Source organism: Patagioenas fasciata, chromosome 1 (assembly GCF_037038585.1).
Source record: "Patagioenas fasciata isolate bPatFas1 chromosome 1, bPatFas1.hap1, whole genome shotgun sequence".
Classification (NCBI taxonomy): Eukaryota; Metazoa; Chordata; class Aves; order Columbiformes; family Columbidae; genus Patagioenas; species Patagioenas fasciata.
Window position 1 is genome coordinate 169986550 of NC_092520.1, and position 21321 is coordinate 170007870.

Consider the following 21321-nt stretch of genomic DNA (forward strand, 5'->3'; position numbering starts at 1 on the left):
TATGCTTAATACTGAAGACTGAAGCTAATGAACTGTTGCCCACCCCCCTCATCATGCTCTACAAGTCCCAAGATAGATGCTGCTTCCATTAATGCTCAAGTCTCTTAGGACTCCTGGTTGAGACACTCTTGGGGAAAGAAAAAGTATCAGAAATCTGAAAGGCAACTAGCACAACTCTTTCCCTTTCCTTCCTATTCCCCTGAACTACCTGTAAGTAGAAAAAAAGTGTTTAAACTACGTTCATTGCCTCACCAGAAAAGACAGCAGAGAAGTATTTGAAAGGCTGCATGGCCACAAACCAAGCAGATTTGTCAGATCACCTCACTTCGACAGGTGCCCCATGGCTTAAAAATAAACAAAAAGGAACAAACTGTTTTTGTGCACTGAATTAGGATGAGCACAAGGCGAAGGAAAGTTTGAGATCTGAGGCCATTATGTGTTTGCTATTGTATGATATCTTTCAAAAATATAGACAGAAAAGGTAGGAAAAGTCATGAATAAAACCAGCTGTTAAATCACTGACAGTCTTACAGCTAATGCCTTAATCCATGTTAGACAGTTTTTAAATAATTTATATATATATATATAAACTAATGATCACGTAGGAACTAATTCCAGTACACGCACAGTTTTCTGTCCACATCAAGGCATTTTATTGAGGTATAAACTTTGCAGAAGATGAGGTAACAATTTGCATAGGACTTATGCAACATAACTTCACAATTAAAATTTATTTGGCATTAACTACTGCAGGTGGAGAACAACTGATAATTCCCGCTTGTTAGATTCTCCTCAATGCACAGTTCTGTTAATGCTAGTGGTAGGACCGTGGAGAAGGTACAGCAGTTGTAGCTAATGAAACCGGTCAGATTGAAAATACTTTTCTAACAAATTAGACAGCTTCTTTGCAGAGGTTTGCATTAGAGAGCACCGAAGCAGACAACGCTGGAATTTAGAGTAAGCTTGTCCAATGCAAAACTGAGGGTGCTCACGTTCCTGTAGCAATGGTGGTGCGTGTGGTCGTGCTGTGTTGACTTTTGGTTGGCTTGTGGTGGTGGGTTTTTTTTAATAAAGCTTTAAGTTATTGGAATAAAAAGCCCCTGGTTGTCAAAGTTAGTACTCTGAATTTGGCACTTGAGATGTCAGGCCTGTTAAGGACAAAACATGGAAGTCCTGGTAAAGATACATTCTTGTGCTTTTAAACGCTCCTCTTACATACTTACGTGGAAATAAGTACAGGCTCTAATTCCTCAATTTCAGATTTTACAAAATTCTATCAAGGCATCGTTAGTGTAATCCCCTTGAAGCTTGCAAAAGAATTTCACTTCAGTCATGAAAAATACACAGAAAGTTACCTACGAAAAGTTCAGTTACTGTTTGACATGTAGAACATTCCTTGCTGGTGAATGTTAATATTCTAAGACTTAGTAGCAATTCCTGCAGACAGTAAGAATCATGATATCATTAGAACTACACTATAAAATGTACACAAGCATATTTAGAAAATTAACCATTGAAACATCAGTTGCCCATTGTAAGTCATTTTTCTAAACCAATTAAAAAAGATTACCAAAATACAAAACCAGCTTAAAAAACAGCCTGAGGTAAGAGTTAAATGCAAATAGCAATATTTTTCTTAAAAAAATAGCTGTATTGAAATTCTAGGTACTTAGAAAGTCACTTACTGTCAATAAAAACTTTTACTAACAAATGTAAAGAGTACTTTAACTAATACAAAAGTATATAAACATTGTACACAGATTAAAAGTAAAGAAGTACAACACTGTACTTCCATTTCATTTAAAAATATATAGTTATGACAATTCAGACCTTTACCGTACACACAGTTAACTGGCTTTGGATTAGCTGCTACTGTTGTCCATGGAACAGTCAGCTAATTCTGTGTGCTGCTGACTGTCAGCTGTGCTTGGACATGGTATTTTACTGGGTCCGTTTGCCTGAGTAAGTCGTTGGCTGTAAAACAAAATGTAAGCTTGAGCCTTGCATACTTCTTCCATAGTGCACATGTTGAGTTTTGAATCATTGCAGTGTACCCAAAATCCTGCAGTGAAGAAATACACCAAAAAAAGTCATCAGGATATTGATTTGAGGTAATTGCGTTGTATTTCATAATTAATTACTGAGTCCCCTTTAACAAATTGCATAGGGATATCATACTGTTTCAGTGGATCTGCTGTACTTGCCTCTACATTTTAAAAGCCCAGCTTGGAGCTTGGCTTCCTCCAATTTATGGCCAGAACACGTTTCACAAGCCAATACAAAAACTGCAGAGATTTGGTCTACAGAACTACAATTCTCAGTCCAGGCAGTTCAGCTACATACAAGTGACTCCTTTTTGCTTTTGCAAAAAGGCAGTAAGCTTAACTTATCAGTTCAAAACTGCAAACTCCCCTTTCTCCCACTCTCCTTATTTTCCGTGCTGGCCCCTACCTCCTTCTGAATTGTAGCAGTAGGCAGTGTAGTGCCCTGAGCCAAATCCTTTCCCATGGTGCATGACCACAGCAGACAAGTCGTAGATGAAGCAGTCGGGTAGAAGGGACTTGAGGGATTCTCTGCAGCAATAAGGCTCCATGTTCAGCATTTGATCAAAGTGAACGTGCACGCCGATCTTCTCACGATGATTGCGTCCTGACCACCTGGAAAGTCAAGTCAAATGAAAACTCGCATTTTTTTTTCAAAGCAAGAACAAAGCATTCTGAATGATAGTTTAACGTAACAAGTTTTCACTATTGTCTTCATGCACAAAATAAATGCAAATATGCATGCTTTTAGTTCTAGGCTTCCTCTTTCACTTCCCCTTTATTTCAAGGTCTCACAAAATGTGTCCATAGTACCTACTATTCTCATCTTCTGAAATATCCTTTTTAAGATCTGTTTAATGGTGAGTGGCAAGTACTTCCCAGGTATTATATCTATCTCATTGTTATTTCTGTTTTATTCTATCTCACTTACAGTTTTCCTTGTATTCAGGACAGACTCTGTACTAATGTGCGGACTAAGAATTTACACAGACACAGTCTCCATTTTGTCACCCTCAGGCTAATGCATTAATGTATTGGGTTATATGAATATGAGATTTTCACTTAATACAATCTCACTTCGTGCATTAGTGAACATGAGCATTTACCTGAAGATAACACAGATTAATTTTTACCAACAGAGTTCACAGCAAGGTTAGTAGGCTTTGATTGAAAAGAAGGGTGAAATAATTTTGGTATTAAAGTAGCAAGTAGTTGCAATTCAAAAGGTCTGTTGTCTACTTACAGCATATCTCATTGATGTTTAAATTAAACAAGAAAAAGAAGTTTCTAATAACTATTTCTCATTATACTAGTAAACAGAAATGAAACTGATGCTAAACAACACTGATCCTAAACAATGGAAGAGTGGGACTGAATTGGTCAGTTTGCAACACTGTTTGATGTGGTACCACTTACCTGAACCGTTTAAGGTGTAATCTGAGAACCTGAGGTAGTCGACACACCATAAGCTGCTTCTGAGCTTCTGTGAGTATAACAGGTTTAGAAGAAAACTTCCTTCGTTTTGCTGAGGCCAAACACACAGTTACACAATACAAATCTCGATAACAGCCCTGTATTTCATTCTAAGATTAATCCACCGAATTTGCATGGACCTAAATAGCTCCTGTATGTGCCTCCTTGAGAAGGATACACTCCAGGAGCCACTTCGCAAGGATTATTTTATGATGCAAGTATAAAATACTTGTGGTCACTGAGGTTAGTCACCTTAATTAAAAAAGCTTACGGGTCTTCAGCTGGGAGTATCAGAACCCCCACTAGTGTGTGATCGGACTTTATCGAAGAGAAGAACCACACTTTAAAACTTCCTTTGAATAATTCCATCTTCTACATGGTAATAGCTTGGTCAAGTGACCACACCAGGACATAAGGACTTTATTTGCAACATGCTTAAGACACTCAGTATTTTCTTCTACACTTTCATTGTCAGTTTACTTTACATTTTACACAGAGAACGTATGCTTGAGTACATACTGCCTTTACTCACTGTTGCACTGATCACATGCATATATCTTTCCTTCCAAAGCTTCGGTTTGTGTAAACTTGGCCAGCATTTCTGTCAGCAGACACGGATACTGAGATGACATCTCCTTGCCGTTGCAGTGATACCTCTCAGGAAACTCCAGGGACAGGTCCCAGAAAGGTTCTACGGTATTGGATTTATTGTCACAGGCAAGACATGTAACCTGTAAAACAATATTTCACCAGTTGCTTACACTCAAAAACTTAACTTTGCTAAAAGTGTACCACAACATAGCTCAAAAAAAACCAAAAAACAAACCAAACAAAACACAACAAAAAAGCCAAACCATTTTATTTCCTAGTGATGATGGGTGCAACCAAAACCAAGACACAGTCATTTAACAAAAGAAATGACACATCTAATTTCCTTTATCTGAAGCAGCATGTCCAATACTATTATCACAAATAGGTAAGCGTTCTTATGTTTTACTGAGAAAGAAAAGTAGTGTCAAAACGGTCGGCCTGGGACTGTCCAAGAGAAAGCAGCTGATGGGAGCCTCGGAAGTCTTTTCTCCAAAAAAGAAACACTCCAAAAGGAAAAATTACATGAAAGGGAGAAACTATAGCTTAAGTTAAATTAAAAAAATAAATTAAAAACCAACAAAATCAAAACAAACCCACAACAACAGCTGGGGATTTTAAAGTCATATCCTTCTTACTTTGTAAGTCTTCCAGGGAAGCCTGGACTAGGAAGCAGACTTCTTCAAAGAAAAATGAACAGGTAAAAATAATTTATTTCTTCTTTCAGTAAGTGGATCCATCGTCACACTAGGGAAAGGACAAGCAGTAAGACAACATAAATAAAATGTCAAGAAGTGAAGTGAGTCAACCTGGAAAATGCAGATTATACAGCAGGGGACAATAATTTATGATAACAATATTTAGTAAAGTACGTTAAAGCACTAGCTCTTCTAAGCTGAAATAGCAACACACTAGGTGTTGATCAACAACACAGCTTTATAAATGCCAGCTCAAGCTGCTCATAGGAGAGTGTCACATCATTTGAGTCTTCCTCTGAAGAACCTCCACCCTTCCACGATCCATGTGGATGAGTAACTTCTATCAGCAGCTGTACCTACACAGTGGGAAAACTCCGTTTAGACTGTAACAACCACCATTCATAAAGGCTATAAAGAAATAGCACTAAATATTAGGAGTACGTGTGTTTGAGATTAAAGATATGTTTACCTTGGTATGTTCAATGCAACCAAGTACAATACAATCCTCAAGAGTAGCCTGTTTTCTACTGTTAATGTTTCCACTTGCTTAAAAGTTGTAGTTGACCACTAACTCAAATCAGCTCCAACCTCACTACTCTAGAAAAGATGCATTCTGAAAATAAGTTGAATTTAAATTGAGTTCAAGATAGCTAGCTTTGACAGAACTTCCAGAAGCAGCCAACACCTTCCCGACCCTGTCTCCAGCAACTAAACTTTCCCACTAAAAAGATTAAAGGAACTCAAAATTTTCACACAGGACCTACTGTCAAGATACTGCTGTTCATCAGCTCAGAATAACAGCCAGGTGTGATGAAACATCGCCACTCATGTTGAACAGTAAAAGAAATATCCAATATCTCCTTAAGTTTGCACCACAAGGGTAAGCAATTGCCCAATTAAATCTCTATAAGCATGCTTCCTGGTTAGGAAACCACCACAAGTTGTTTGGAACAACTAGTACAAAGACGTAGTAATAAAGGAATGAAAATCCACGAGGGATCCAAATACGGTTATTTCACAGGCACGCCTTCATGTTGCTGTTCTACATAAATTCAGTGTCGTTCTCTTCAGTTAGGTTAGTATGCCTAATCAAGTGTACAAACACATTCAGATTTGTTCAAGAGCTCCTTTATTTTCCTCTGAAGTTTTGCTGTTACATAATTATTCACTCTGCCTCATCTGTTGTTTCATGATCTGTCACCTTACGCTACCTTCTTCCTAGGTGTTCTTTTGAGTAATTATTTAATGCATTCATTAGCTACAACAGCTTATCCACAATCTATGCATTAGCTACCTAATGCATGTGGGTATTTGTATAGCAGCACACAGGTTCAGCAGGGGCGTAGGAAAGCTGCTGGTTGCTTTAAGTTCTAAGAAGGAGGAAATGCCACTGTTTTGTTCTTCGAAAACAAAACTTTGAACTTACATGGCAGAAAAGAGGATAATCTTTGTTCTAATTTACACTGACAGGAGCTTCTTTTGTAAGTGCTAACATCTGGCAACATTTCAAAGCCACAAACTATTAGTAATTCAGAGCTGGAATCCAGACTTGGAGACAAAATGATATGTTTGGCCACAGTTCAAGCTAACTCCAGCATAAACACAGAATGACTAATAGATTTGTGCTGTACAAATGGGTGATTTTGTTGGGCCAAAAGTTTATTTAATTGACGAGTTACTTGAGAATTTGTTGCGCATGAACGCACGCTGAAGATTAATGGGCTCAGGATGAAGTCCATACATGAACTCACTATAGACAATTTTAACAAGTTCTGAAGTTTTAAATTTAGTGCGTAATGTTAACAATCTAAGTTATTTTAAGATCCTCTTTCCCAACTAGTTAATAAGGACTATCCCAAAGAAAAAAAAAAGAATCGCTCCCACTTCCAACTTCTGCCTCTCGAAAAAGTTAAACTGATGCAATAGTGCTGCTTCTCACCTCGTCAAGCAACTGCGAGCAAAGCAGATTTGTGTTGACAAAACCCTGCACAGCTCTGTATCAGTGTTCATTTCCTCAAATGCCAGGCACCCCTCCTCCCCGTGACGCTGCAGCAGAGTTAAACTCTTAGGAGTTATCTGGGATTTGCGTATTTGCCAACAGCCAAATAACCCGATGTATTTGGATAGGCGTCCACCCAACCATATCAACCGCTGCGCGCTAACTGCTCCTGTGCACACTCTCACTCAGGAGGTAAATCAGGGCTGGAACAAAGGTTGGAAGTGTTTTTCTTAGCCAGGCCTGAGCTTACAAATTGGATTACTCAACAAGTAGGAGGGTCCCTGCCCTTCTGTGGAATCCATTTGGACTGGGCCTGTCCATCAGCACAAGCCTGCAGAACACCCCCATCACTTCTCTTTTTGTCCCAAATGAGGCTCCTTTATCTCATGCCTGACTAGCATTCACACAGCGCAACCCAGATTTTCTTTTTTTCATGAAAAGCACCAAAATCGTATAAATGGTTGAACAATATGTGAGGTTTTTATAAAACAAATAATAAACCCAAACATGAACTCAAAAGGCTAGAAAAAAAAAAAGTATCTGTCCAATGAGATTTTTATGGTATGAGTATACACAACAGTCATCAGGAAGCGAGTCTGCTCTAGCAATCTGGTTAGTGACGTTTATCTTTTTACAAATTTAGAATTTTATTTCACCTCCTCATTATACTCCATAAAAGCTATTTTAAGAAGCCTTAATGCTGTCACTTACAGCAAAGCTAGATGAGAAGTTCACATCGTCTCAAAGCAAGTAAATTACTGTTTTTAGCTAGTCTGCAAACTCTACCTTATTTTCTGCCCTGGCCACCCTCTCATGCCTTGAAACACGGGTATTATATACAATTGTCTGGTTAAAGCTCAGTATTCAATCATGGGCCAAAGGCCAGACTGAAAAGAGCTGGATCAGATTGCTTGACTCAAGCTAAGCATGGAGGCCACTCAGACAAGCATCATTGTGCCCACAATAATTTGACGGACAGCCACTGCCCCAGATGGCGTTCAGCCTAATGCAGCCAAAGAAAATCGTTAACATATTGCCGCAGAAGAAGCCAACTCCATCAGCAGCTGTTTTGCCCACATTCCCTGCACTTGCATGCAAGAAAGACAACTGTTACCATCTCTGCTCTAATTCTTTTTTGGTTTTTAAGAACAGTAAAATAGCCAGTCCCATTTTTCTGCTGTCACTACTGCTTACATTTTTACTATATGAGACATACATAGAAAAAGTAGTAATGGAATTTTTCCACAGCGAAGTAATCCAAGTAGAAGAGATTTCTAGGATGCTGCTATAATACAGAATTCCACGTGACAATCCACACTGTATTTCTTCAGCTACAAAAAAGCCTAAACTTAAAGCGATGAGCACACAGCATCACCAAAATGATCTGTTTCTGTTTAACAGAATAACATAAGCATAACCACAGCAAACTGTGGTCTTTGATTCAATGGCCTCCTATAGATTAACTTAAAGTGTCACCTTCATCTAGTTGGAAAGCAACTTGACAACCATTTTTTGATTCAGGCTAAACACATCATAAAAGCACAGAGACTAATACCAGAACATAATAGTCAGTATAGAGGTCATGGCCTGTTTTAAGAGGAAATCCTTCGATTACCTACCTGAAGTTCTCATAGTTTTTAGTAGTCTATTCAGTGGGAGATTTAACACCCAGCACTGGACAAGCCACCCTCAGCATTCTCCCCCAAACTTTAACTCACAGCATACTACCCAAAACTGAAGGGTTTCAAACAACCCAAAATTGCACATTTCCCCTTCTCTCAGTCAATGTCTCCTGAAATACACTGGTTGAACAAGTAAATGGTGCAGGACTTGCAAAGAGAGGCACTGCCTTTTAAAATTTCAAGCATAGTTTACACGGTTCAGAATCTACATCACTTGCTGGGTGTTGACATAACTCATTTCTCTGAGCACTGCACACTGTTATTCTGCCATGCTGGGCAGGGCCGAGGGGAGGCATTTTGCCCAGATTCCATCTTAAACATGATCGGGAAGTAATTAAACCTCCTTACTGCTTTGCTGTAATAAATGGTGAGTTATTGGGAAAAAAAAACCTCACAAGGTAAGTTTGTCCTAAGAAGAAATGGTAACTAATCACAACTTTGCTGCAGAGGAAACTCGTTACTGAATCAGCACAGCCACTGCTCTTCCCTTTCACTGCTATGTTTGGTGTTGCTGGAAGAGAAACCTAGGCAAAGAGCTTTGCCTAAGGCACCACATTCAAAAGCAGTGGAATCCTCACAAGAGACTTCCAAAAACCACCCCAAATAGTTCCTCCTAAAGGGCTCCTCACCACTCCAAAAAGGTGTTAAAATGACATTGGCTAGGCATTTCTTCGATCACTTACAATAAATCTGAATATACTCAACAGCACTCCATAAAGAAATCATCAACAACTATTTACTGTTTTGCAACAAGTGCCAGTTCAGTAAAACACTACATTAATAATTCAACATTGATATTTTCCTTTAACTAGGTACTCATGCGGCTTTCACATAAATCAGCACAAACCTTATTTTTTTCCCCTCCCTTACTGGGTCTCTTTTAGCCACAGAAAATACTGATTGCCCTTCTCCATCAGCTTGCCTTGAATTACAAGCTATCCCTAATTAAACTGTTAGAGGGAGCTGGTTGATGCTGTTGCAAGGTCATTCTTCATCTTTGAAAGGTCCTGGCAAGGTCATCGCAATCAGGGAAAGACATGAAGAAAGCGACACTCCAGTTTTCAAGGAGGAGGATCTGCAGAACTACAAGTCAGCCAGCACCACCTCGATCTACAGAAAAGCTGATGGAACAAAACCTGGAAATCATTTCCAAAGGTATTAAGAGTAAGATGGTGACTGGAAGCAGGAACCATCGATTTATGATGGGAAAATAGTGCTTGACCAACCTGCTGGCCTTCTTCCTACAATGAGATGACAGGTACAGATAACCACTGTAACAACCACAGTTCATAAAGGCTATAAAGAAATAGCACTAAATATTAGGAGTACGTGTGTTTGAGATTAAAGATATGTTCACCTTGGTATGTTCAATGCAACCAAGTACGATACAATCCTTAAGAGTAGCCTGAGTTTTCTACTGTTAATGTTTCCACTTGCTTAAAAGTTGTAGTTGACCACTAACTCAAGTCAGCTCCAACCTCACTACTCTAGAAAAGATGCATTCTGAAAATAAGTTGAATTTTAATTGGGTTCAAGATAGCTAGTTTTGACAGAACTTCCAGAAGCAGCCAACACCTTCCTGACCCTGTCTCCAGCAACTAAACTTTCCCACTAAAAAGATTAAAGGAACTCAAAATTTTCACACAGGACCTACTGTCAAGATACTGCTGTTCATCAGCTCAGAATAACAGCCAGATGTGATGAAACATCGCCACTCATGTTGAACAGTAAAAGAAATATCCAATATCTCCTTAAGTTTGCACCACAAGGGTAAGCAATTGCCCAATTAAATCTCTATAAGCATGCTTCCTGGTTAGGAAACCACCACAAGTTATTTGGAACAACTAGTACAAAGACGTAGTAATAAAGGAATGAAAATCCATGAGGGATCCAAATACGGTTATTTCACAGGCACGCCTTCATGTTGCTGTTCTACACAAATTCAGTGAAATGCTGCTGGAGCCCAGTGATAATGGTGTACCCCAGGGACTGATACCTGAGCAAACTATTTTAAACCCCCAGCAATTTGCAGATGACACAAACCTATCCAGAGTGGTTGATACACCAGAGGGTTGTGCTGCCTTCCAGATGGAGATGGACAAGCTGGGGAAATAGGAACCTCTACAGTTCAACAAAGAGAAATGCCACCCAGGCAGGAATAACCCCAGGCACCAGTGCAGACTGGGAAGCAGCTCCCCAGAGAAGGTCTTGATGAACAAGCTGACCATGACCCAGAAAGGTGCCCTGATGGCCAAGCAGGCCAACAGCCTCCGGGGCTCCGTGAGGCAGAGCATCACCAGCAGGTCCAGTGAGGTGATCCCTGCCCTCTGCTCAGCCCTGGTCAGACACAGCTGTGGGGCTGGATCCAGTGCAGAGCTCCCCAGAAAAAGAGAGACCCTAGAGGGGCCACCAAAGGGTCAGGAAGATGATGAAAGGGCTTGGAGCATCTGACATAGGAGGAGAGATTGAGTAAGCAGGGAGTGCTCAGCCTAGAGAAAAGAAGCGGGTACCTTGCACAAGAGAACAAGCACTGAGGGACTGAAAACAACTGCGACTTCAACAGACATACTGGCATCTGCTTATAGTCCAAATTGGATTGAGAGGGAGGAGATCTTCCAGCAGATCTGCCTCTGAAAGTGCAGGTTTACAAGATAACAGTCTCCTTTGCTCAGGAACTGCTATAGTACAATTTTCTTGAGGTAATCACTGGAGGAAGACTAGCATGTGAAAAAAGAAAGAATAGAGGGGAAGGGTTTTGTAACTATATATTGTATCTTCACTTCCCTTAGATGTATTGGGTACTGAGGTTTCACAGTCTGTACTGTGAGTAAGAAGCTGTAATCCTAAAAAGGTTATTGGGATAAATAAATAGATAATAATAAAAAGAAGTCAAGAGGCGATCCACCCATGCTATTCCGGGTGTTACCCATTATCTATAGTTTAGTATTCCATAAACCACAAAGATTTCGAGTAGTAGATGAGGAAGACTTACTTCAAATCAGCTGAGAATGTAACAAAACAGAACCAACTAACTCATATAAAGGTGTGATAGTTTTGACATCACCTAAAGCTTTTTCTAATCATCAAAGAGTAATCTGCATAAAATCTCACACACACAATTTTCTCCTTTCTTAATCTTATGTTCTAAATTTAGTTGCAGTGCTGAATAAGGCTGCAATTTCAATGGCAACATACCAATAACAAACTCAGGATTATTACTTCCCTTAAGTTAAAATAGAACAGCTAGAAGAGGAGGGAAAATGTTTTATTGCACATATGAAAGCAATGTGAAACCTAAGTAAACATACAGCTTATCTGCTTTGTAAGTGATCTGTGTGCTGTATCAAGAGCAGTTCATAGTATTCCTGAGATTTGAAGGTCAAGACTGACTTTACTGCACTGGAGTATCTCACAGAATCAAATATCTTTAACTAACACTTTCAGTACAAAGGGATAGTACATGTAATAACGTTTTAGTGATCTTAAGCCAGAAGGCAACTGCTGCACAGAAACAAGCTTCTCAGTTCCCCTTATTCACTGAATTACAAAGTAGTTTATACAATACTCTAGACTAAAATCCCATCCTATTTTTAACAAATGCAGCAGGCTGTGGCTCCAACTATCTTCTAGAGAGAAACTGTAATACTGATACAGCTTGTAGGTAAAGTTAAGCCTACAAGGACAAAATGTACACTCCTTGCTATTAAGAGCTAACATTGTCAAAGAAGTGGTGATACAGCAAGAACTCTTTCATATTTTTCTTCAGCCCTGCATGGATGTTTTAATAACTTTTTTGTTAATCTTATTATAGCAGTTGGTGCCAGTTCTGACAAACACCTAGCAAAATCATGATGCAGGAATCTTACTGAGGAAAGTAATGGCCTAGTAGAGTTCTGAAAGCTCCTCCTTCCATGTGCAAACACTGGGGTCTGAATCGTTAAGATGACCTGAATAATTTTAATCAAGGAGGAAACATAGATCTTCAGGAGTTATCTTTTGCTTTCAATATTTACCATGTTCAGAACCACTAGTGAAGACTAAACTGGAACAAAGTAGTGGCAGAAGACAAAGGAAACATTAGTGTTGGACACCGGCTGCAGGAACTGCCTAATGAGCCAGGGAGAAATTCCTTCAGATAAAACTGCCTCAATTCTCTTTACCTTGTTTCTCTCTCTTAGAAACATCAAGGCTGTATTTTGCACACAGACATTGACCACCTGCAGTAAAAGAACTGTGTGCTGTAGTCACAGAAGTCAGAGGATAGCTCAAAACTGTTTAATTCTCTCTCAGTCTTACTCAATGACACTTGAGTGAATCCTCACTAGTCCCCTCCCTGCTTTCAGGAAGGTGAGAAGGTTTCTATAATAGTCACAAGCCTCTTCACATAATAGGGCCAAAAACAAGTAAAAGAAGCAGTACTACTAAAATAATGCTTAGTGTCTTCAGAGCCTTGAAAATTCTTCCAAAAATTAGTCCAGTTAGAAGGCTTGGAATGCAACCAAGCCTTGCCAGTATACTTAAGCAATTTACCTTTTTACTAACAATATCACTATTGTGGAGAGGACTACTATTTTCACAAGGAAAGCTTTAATGACATAATATCCAAGACAGTTACAATGCTGATACAAGATATGTTAACTACCCCAAGGAAAAGATGTATGTATACCACGGAAACGTTCTGACACTGGGCCAAATGGAACACAGAGAATGATCTGCTTTTAATAGTAGATACAACAATTTATAGTAGTTACACAAAACTTAACATGAGACCTAAAGCTAAGATATGCTGCAAACAACTCTAAAAGTCCTGTTATCTTATTATAAAGATTATAGATATCACAGAAGTAAACAATCCTACTTTAGTAAAAAAACACTTGGATTTCTAGCTTCTCATACTGAAATATTACACCATCAAACAATCAGAAAACTGGCAATATCCACATTTTTGTTCATTTGTGTAAAATCTCTACTCCTTTACACAACGTATCCATTAAACACTTCTGCACTCCTTCAGTAACGTGTACTTGCATAATAAAGACTAATTCCAGGGGGCAAGACCAGCTCAATGTCTATTCCTGCTGCAATGTGGTTAGTTTCTAGATTAATTCAACAGAAACCAGCATTTGTTTGTTCGGTCAGTCTCAGACATTTCTACACATACACAGCTGGGATATGCATAATAGTAAGCGGACACATTGATGTACTTAAGGGGAAGCCGAGAAGAAGGAGGAAAAAGGAGAGTAATCGGGGAGAAAAAAGGGAAACAACCGTTGCCTCCACCTCACAAATTTGGTTCCTGTGTTGACAGAGCCTTCTGTATCTTTGTGTTGTAACAGAAAAGAAATATTAGTATTCCCCATGCATAGCATCATGACATGCAAATACTCTGTAGTAATGAATCTCAAATTCAAGCTGTAAAACTGAAATAATACCCGGCTTGGCAAACATTAAGTAATCAGTTTCCACTTAGATGAGACTAACACTTTCCTTATCACTTTTTATCTAGTATCACTATTGTGACAAGCTAGATGCTTAAGACTGCAAAATTTTTACTCCTGCAAATTAGCTGGTGCTTAAGAGCAAAGATAAATATTTCTCAGTAGTCATAAAGGTGTGCTTTAAAATATCAAATGTAACACTTTAATATTTATCAGGTGACTCTTCTGTTGCAAGTCTTAGAAGTACTCAAATGAACTTTGCTCTGAAATTTTGTGTATTATATCCTTCTAATCTCTCCTCAGCAGTTATACATTTATTAACCTTTGAGGTATGACTATCACTGACCAGTATAAATCCATAACTACAAACCACTACGCAGCTTAAAAAAAATCATAAAACATACCTGACTTAATAGCTGTCCATGAAAAATGTTGTTAACCACATTCAACACCTGTTTTATAAGTTTTCTTTGAGAGGCAGGGATGAGAGCTGGGTATTTGGTCCCCGTAGTCTCCAGTTCCTGCTGCACTTTATCCAAAAGTTCACAGAGAAATTCCTGAGCATCTTGTTGGGCATATCCTCTGAAGGCTGGAATTAGTCTCCACACAGAATGAAGCATGGCAAAAGGAGACACCAGCGCCCATTTGCCAGACCACATAACTTGGAACAAAGTATGTAGCTCATGACAGAGAGAAATATGCTTTGAACTGGGCTCCCTGGGCTGAATAAGTTCCATATTTCTACTTTTTGATGCTCCCCCACTTAATCCAGAGGATAAACTAGGCCGCCTCACAGAAGATGATCCCTTTACTTTCTCTTGATTCACATGTAAAGCTGAGGCAGTTTTTGACAGGTGTTTAGATGACGATCTGGTTTTACCATTGGTTGCTGTTGCCAGCAGTTCCTGAGTTTGGTTGAGATCCAGCTTTAAAAAGCATTCCCGAAATATAAGTAAATGACTTAATACCTGCAGGATAGAATTCATATAGCATGTATTTCCCAGGTTTCTCAGTCCTGTTACCCCAGGAGTCACTGTGGGCCTTCGCTTAATCGGAGAGTCACTTACTTTTTTCAGTCTTACATCACCTGAGGTATACGTTTCTTTCAACTCTGTCACAGATTCCATGTTCTGTGATGTTTTTTGCAGGCAGGGTACTGTTTTTGAGGACATTCCTATTTGATTTTGTAAACGACTGCTCTTTCTTGGAGGCATCTTTTCCATCTCTGCTTTCAACTCACGCTTTCGTTCTTGCCTTCTTTTCCTAGCTTTGTCCCTTCTTTCCTCTGCTTCTTCCTGACGCCTTTCTTCTTCCAAAATCTTTTTTCCGGTAGGTGTCAACTCAAGCCACGACCTGAATATTTTGCCCAGTAACGCACGCCGTCGGTGCCAGAGAGCTGTGAACATGCGGTCTTCATTCCGAAGCCAGGCTTGGGCACCACCATGTGAAAGGTAAGAATCATCACTTGTACCCATAGAACGCAGAATCCTCCCACTTCGAGTAGTGCACTCATAGTTTTGACTCTTGATTGCACTTAACGTACTTCGCAATAGTTTTAAATCACCAGTTGCATTATCGTTAAGAACATAATCATCGCAGAGATAACAGAAAACATACAGCTCATTTACTTCCAGTGCCACTGGGTGACCGCTCTCCTGAAAGTGCTTTAGTGCATGTTCTTCGATGTATCTTCCACACGCCACGTGCGAGCAGCTGAGGCATGCCCACACCGATTCGGTGGTATTGCAGTCCACACAATGCCATTTCTGAGGATTCAGAATGGAGTGGTCTTGGGCCAGCCGCAGACGTCCTATGTGCTTACACTTATCCATTGTTAAAATCCAAATTGCAGAGATAGGCTAGCAAAACACATGGTCCAAACTATTTTCAGTCCATGATGCTTCAATCTGCAACTAAAAAAATAATAAAAAAAATAATAAATTAAAGTATATATATACCCAACTATATCACTTTCACAGGTATCAGTAGATTTAGTTAAAATACACTGTTGCAGAGTTTGGAGACTAACTCAACTTAAAATGGAACAGGCTACCCAGAGAAATTGTGGATGCCGCATCACTGAAGTGTTCAAGGTCAGGCTGGATGGGACTCTGAGAAATCTGGTCTAGAAGAAGGTGTCCCTGCCCATGGCAGGAGGGTTGGACTAGATGGTCTTTAAAGGTCCATTCAAACCCAAAACATTGTGTGACTCTAAAATGTTCCTATTAATTCTATCCCAAAGCATACAGGTGCAGAAGTACAAAGTTCACTTTGATTTATTATGTTTACACAGTGCCAACAGTTCAGACAAACTAGGCTTTATACAACTCAAACTCTTAATTAAACCACACCTTTAATTAAATCACTGCACCTTTGTGCACAGGCAAGCCCATTATACCAGTGCTTTCTACAATAATGTATCTTCAATAACAACATTCCAGTATGTCATCCTAACACCTCTGAAAGAAAAAGCGTGACCTGGAAAAGCAGAACTTTATTTCTTCGGAAATCAGGAATACCATCAGATATCTACCTCAGTTGTTGCAAACTTTATAAAAATCAGCATTTTGAACAGATGTTTCTAATCCATGTATTAAAAATCTGGCTAACACTGGCTTACACAATTCAAATTAGTTTACATGGTAGCATTTATTTGTTCAAAGCTGCTGTATTTGCTTTCTCCTATAACGTGCATTTACCTGAAACAAACAGGCAAGCTCTGACTAACAAAAAATAAAGAGACAATGATTAATTCTTTCTTTATGTTCTTACATCTTTCTTTTGACTATCTCTTGCTGAGAGATATCATCTAGACAAAAACGATGCATCAGGAAGTGATTATATTTGATCTGGGGTGTTTGTGCTCAGGATGTCACTGATTAGAAGGACTAACTAGCACACAGTACCAGTATCATTATGCACAGTGCTTACCGCATGAAACCCTAAAGATTATACTCCAGCTATTACCCTGTTTCTCCATTTTACAGTTCTGAAATACACAAGAATAGGTTACTCAGTTTAGAACAGATATCTGGGTTAGAATAAGCATTAGATTGTGGGAACCCTAATAAACAATGATATTGCCAAGGAAGGGAAACAGGTAAAAGGTGGCAGGTGGATAAGAAAGCAGATTTCTTTTTCACCTGGTACTTAGATAAAAACTGTAGTTAAAAGATTTAACAAAAAAATGGCTTTGATTGGTTAATTGACCCATGGGTAGTGCCCCTTAAAATGTTACACTACAGATACCAGCGTAAGAACTATAAGCACACAGCCAGCACCCAGCATCATGTGTGTTGTGCAGGTCTTATTCTGCAACACAGTAAAGGTTGAACCAGCTGTAGTGCAACTGATACAGTGTACACGGTTTTACAGGCCCATATTAATAATTCCCATTCAACTTATTTAAGAGCTGTCTTCAGTCCCTACTCCCTGCACTGAAGAGTCTCAGACCTCTGGGTACCCATTCAGTAATTCCCAGATTAAATACCAACCATAGTGTATCACAGGGGGTCGAGATCACTCGTGTGCTGTGGTCAACAGATCACAAAAATAATGGCTTGCTGAACTTTTTAAACTTCCTAGCATCCATGACATTAATTCCTTCTAAATGGCAGTCTATTCATAGGCTGCTAATGAGATTCTTTTACAAATAGTTGTGCACACTAAGTTTGCTTTTTTAGACTGTCTTTATCAGTAAGACCACTAGCTTTATCCCATGTCTTCTCCTAGTCTGACAACCTGTTTTGCCCAACAAAGCTGAGCTTTTCTAACACTGACAAAACTCACATAAATTTCAGAATTGAAATATGCATGTTAATTCCTCCTGGAATATTAAAGTAATAACTATGTAAAGTGTGCTGCAAGAATTAAATATGGTAAACAGGATTTTAAGAGATGAGACGCATCTTTGTGGTTTTGGGCTAACAGAAATAGATTTTCCTACATAGCGCATTAGTAACAGTCCTTTCCAGCAGGCCAGAAAAGAACACTAAACCCTGCCTTCCCACAGGGCTGTCCCCATATTGCAATGCTGGCAGGCAGGAGTCTGATGGGTTGACCCTTTCTGGTTTTATTAAAGTCACTGTGTGAACATTGTGCCTAATTTTTCCTTCTTTTTAAATATTATATGGTCAAAAAAATGCATTTTTCTCCACTTAAAAATATTATCAAGGGTGAAACTACTTACATGTGTCAATGTAAGCGATATTGGACTGAGGACAAAACTACAACTGCTGATTTCAGGACGACCACTGTGTAAACCAGGGTTGCACAATCAAGCCCTTCATGCAAAAACAACACGATTCTACGAAAGCACAAGATCAGCGCCTTGGAGAGAAAAAAAAAACCCTAAAACCCCAGCTCCCCCACCAGCAACCAAGCCAGCATGACATTCTCCCACCTACATCGATGTGTGGAGAAAGGAGCCGGGGTGGAAAGGGGGGAGGGGAAGGAAACATCTTGCCATGGGAGGAGAAGACTTTCTTCGAAGAAAATGTGAAGAAATCAAAATGCAGAGTTGGATCAAAAATCCAGAAATAAATGTGGAGACTGCAAAAATGTGAAAAGTACAAAACTGAAACCAAGAAAACTTCAGCTCAATGTCATGCAGCACACAGACACGAATGTTTTAACACGTGGAACACTGAAAGATCGAGTCACAAAATTTAAAAACTTCACCTTAGAACCAAGACTTGCCAAGACAAATAGAATAGCTCAGGGAAAAGCAGGAGTGAAGTGACAGATAATGGTGGAGAAAACCACTGCGTACTCGTTCCCATGCCTACTAGAAAGCAGCAGCTGGAATAAAACAGTACAAGCAAATGCTCCAACGTCAAAATTCCCTAAAGAAAGTTATTCAGCGGTCGTTTCTCCATTATTCTCTCCCGAGGTTCAGTTCCGTGCACACACACAAAGAAACTGCGAATTAGTTGACCAGCACTTCAGGGATCAAGCCACCCCCCCCCGCCCACCGTGTTCTTAACACAGACCTGAGCTGTGGTAAGCAAAATAACAAGCACTAACGTCCAGAATAGCACTGCTGAAAGCATTAAGTTGTCTGGGAAAACAGATATACGAAAGTCTTTCCTTGCATCAAAGCTTTACAAGCTAGAAGTAACGATATACGGGATATTTTTTTTTAATTGAGCCATATTTTAACCTTGTTAACATGCTGGTTTCCTTAGCTTGACTAAAGAATGCCTGGGAAAACGTACATTTTGGGTAACTCGTGAAGTGAAAAAGTACTCGATATCAAAAACAAACAAACAAACAAACCAAAACCAAAAAACAACAGCTTAGAAACCAAGAAAATAGATATTTTTCTTCCTTTTGTGATCCATGTAAGCAAAAGATTAATCTGCGCAGCTGCCAAATTTTAGCATTTTAACTCTGAACATAAACAAAAGGAAATCTTTTGCCCTGAGTTACTTCCGTAATTAATTGCTTGGCATGTAAATGAAAAATCAAACAGTCTACCTCAAGTCTTAGACTAGAAATTCAGTACATAGTTTTACTAATATATATGTATATGTATATGTATACACTTTTGTGTGCTCGTGCGTCCTGTTAATTCTCTGGCTTTTAATCAGATGACAGTTTATCAACTGATTTTCACCAAGTTCAAAGTACCTGTTTAATATCTGAAAAAAAAAAAAAAGGAATCACGGGTACTTTAACAACTCAACGTTTTAGATAACAAGTACGCTAACTAAAAGGTAGATGTACTGCTTTACTACCTTCTTCAACATTAAGAAAAAACCCACAACAACAAAGCATTGACGTGCTTAACTTCAAGTTGCAGTACAGTCCTGCAGGCATAACAGTAAAAAATCCTAACTGCAAAAATCAAAGCAGCACTTCAAAAATAATTTTGTGATTTTTTTCCCGATTTTTAACGGCACAGCCTTCGACAAGAAAACTCTCAGCCTCCTTTCTATGGAGCGATACAGATCGTTATTTAACTTTCTTTTCCTCCTTTTTTTTTTTTTCCAGCTAGGGAATATAAGTAGCCACTCAGCCCCGCGCAGCAGACACCGGTACAGCACTACATTGTATCTACACTACAATATATCTAATTGCACATAACCGCATGTCCTGCAGTTGAGCTTTCACAGAAGCACGAAAAATCCAGCGTTTCTTAAGAGTCTGGGTTCACACCTGACAGTTCTTCCCATTTAGGAAAAATAAGCCTCTGAGACTGCTCTGACAGCTCCCGAGACACGGCCTGGCTCCTGCTGCGACTGCAACTGCAGACGCCCCAGCCGAGTCCACCCGCGGCTCGGTGCCGTGGGACGGCGGTTCGAGCGCGCTCACGCCTGTTCCGCTGGGAAGCTCCGGCGCGTCCCAGCGCCCCGCGACATGGCGCGACAGTCGCCGGCAACAAACGGCACGCAGGGGACCCGAGCGGCCGGCCCGGCAGCCTCCCCGCCACCTCCTCCTGCTCCCCCCGGCGTCCCTCACCTCCGGGACAGGTGAGGGGACCTGGCCCCGCGCAATGGGCCGCCCACCACACACCGAACGCGGCGGGGAAGCGGCAGGACGCCTCCTGCCCGCCGCCGGCGGGAGAAGACCGTCCTGGGGGGCCCGCTGCCCCCCTACAGCCGGTGATATGGCCACCGCCCAGAGGGGCTCCCGCCCAGGCGGTTCCCACAGCGCGCCCGGCTCGCCCCCACGGCAATGAGCGCTCCCTCCTCAGGTGTCCTCCGAGGGCACCGCGCCGCCACTACTGCCCCTTCCCCGGGGGAAGAAGTGCCGCCGCCCCCCGGCCAGTGGCTGGTCCCCGCGGGACTCCCCCCGGCCATACCCGGGCGGCGCGGTGACAGAGTCGCGATGACAGAGCCGCCGTCCCGCTCCCGCCGCCCGCCCCCGCACGCACCCGTCACCCGCCGCTGCCGCCATCTTGGGCGCCCCGAGCCGCAGCCTCCTCGGAGCGGCCCCTCGGCGGCGTCAGCGCCGCACGGAGGCCGCCCCCACACCTCGGCCCCCTCGCCGCCCCCCGCGGGGATCCCCGCTCCCCCCCCAGCCGCCGACCCACGGGTGAGAACGGGCGTCAGGGGACCCGCGAGGAAACAAGCGGCGTCGAGACGGCTTTAGAGCGCCGCTGGACACCCCTCTGAGTCCCCCCACACACCCGGCCCGAGCCGGGCCGCTGCCCCGCACCCACCTGCCGAGCGCGGGGCGGGAACGGCCGATCGCCATGTGCCGGCGGCGGGTCTGTCACCAGATTTGTAGTGGCAACCGAAGCACTTCCCACGTCTCCTCCCACCTCCCCCGGCCTCCCCCGCCCGCCGCCGGCCCGCGGCCGGACCAAGCGGGCCGGTCCCACGGGGCCGGGCACAGGAAGGCGGGCGGGGAGCGACGGGGCCCCGCACGACGGGCGGGCGTGGGGCTGAACCGATG

At 41.3% G+C, this 21321-nt stretch overlaps 1 protein-coding gene across 4 annotated transcripts; it reads right to left on the reverse strand.

Moving 5' to 3' along the window:
* Window positions 1-629: 629 nt before the first annotated feature.
* Window positions 630-21211, reverse strand: USP44 (ubiquitin specific peptidase 44). 4 transcript variants are annotated; one of them, XM_065861806.2, is made up of 6 exons: window positions 21086-21211; window positions 14325-15833; window positions 4048-4246; window positions 3459-3525; window positions 2452-2657; window positions 630-2062 (listed from the first exon to the last, which is right to left on the reverse strand). In XM_065861806.2, the coding sequence occupies exons 2-6, from the start codon at window positions 15750-15752 to the stop codon at window positions 1863-1865; spliced, it is 2100 nt and encodes a 699-aa protein (XP_065717878.1). In that variant the 5' UTR covers window positions 15753-15833; window positions 21086-21211; the 3' UTR covers window positions 630-1862. The 4 variants fall into 4 exon arrangements, with proteins under 4 accessions (XP_065717878.1, XP_065717860.1, XP_071656349.1 ...); XM_065861788.2 differs by having other exon boundaries at window positions 3459-3567; XM_071800248.1 differs by lacking the exon at window positions 21086-21211 and adding an exon at window positions 20798-20885 and having other exon boundaries at window positions 3459-3567.
* Window positions 21212-21321: the final 110 nt, after the last annotated feature.

What these genes read in the sequence shown, in the direction of transcription:
- USP44 (XM_065861788.2), bottom strand. Translation starts at nt 15,752, where the DNA reads ATGGATAAGTGTAAGCACATAGGACGTCTGCGGCTGGCCCAAGACCAC. An exon ending in ATGGACAGCTATTAAGTCAG is followed by an intron (nt 4,247 to 14,324) that starts GTATGTTTTATG and finishes ATTGTTTTACAG; the next exon opens with GTTACATGTCTTGCCTGTGA. An exon ending in CTGCTACAATTCAGAAGGAG is followed by an intron (nt 2,063 to 2,451) that starts GTAGGGGCCAGC and finishes TCTTCACTGCAG; the next exon opens with GATTTTGGGTACACTGCAAT.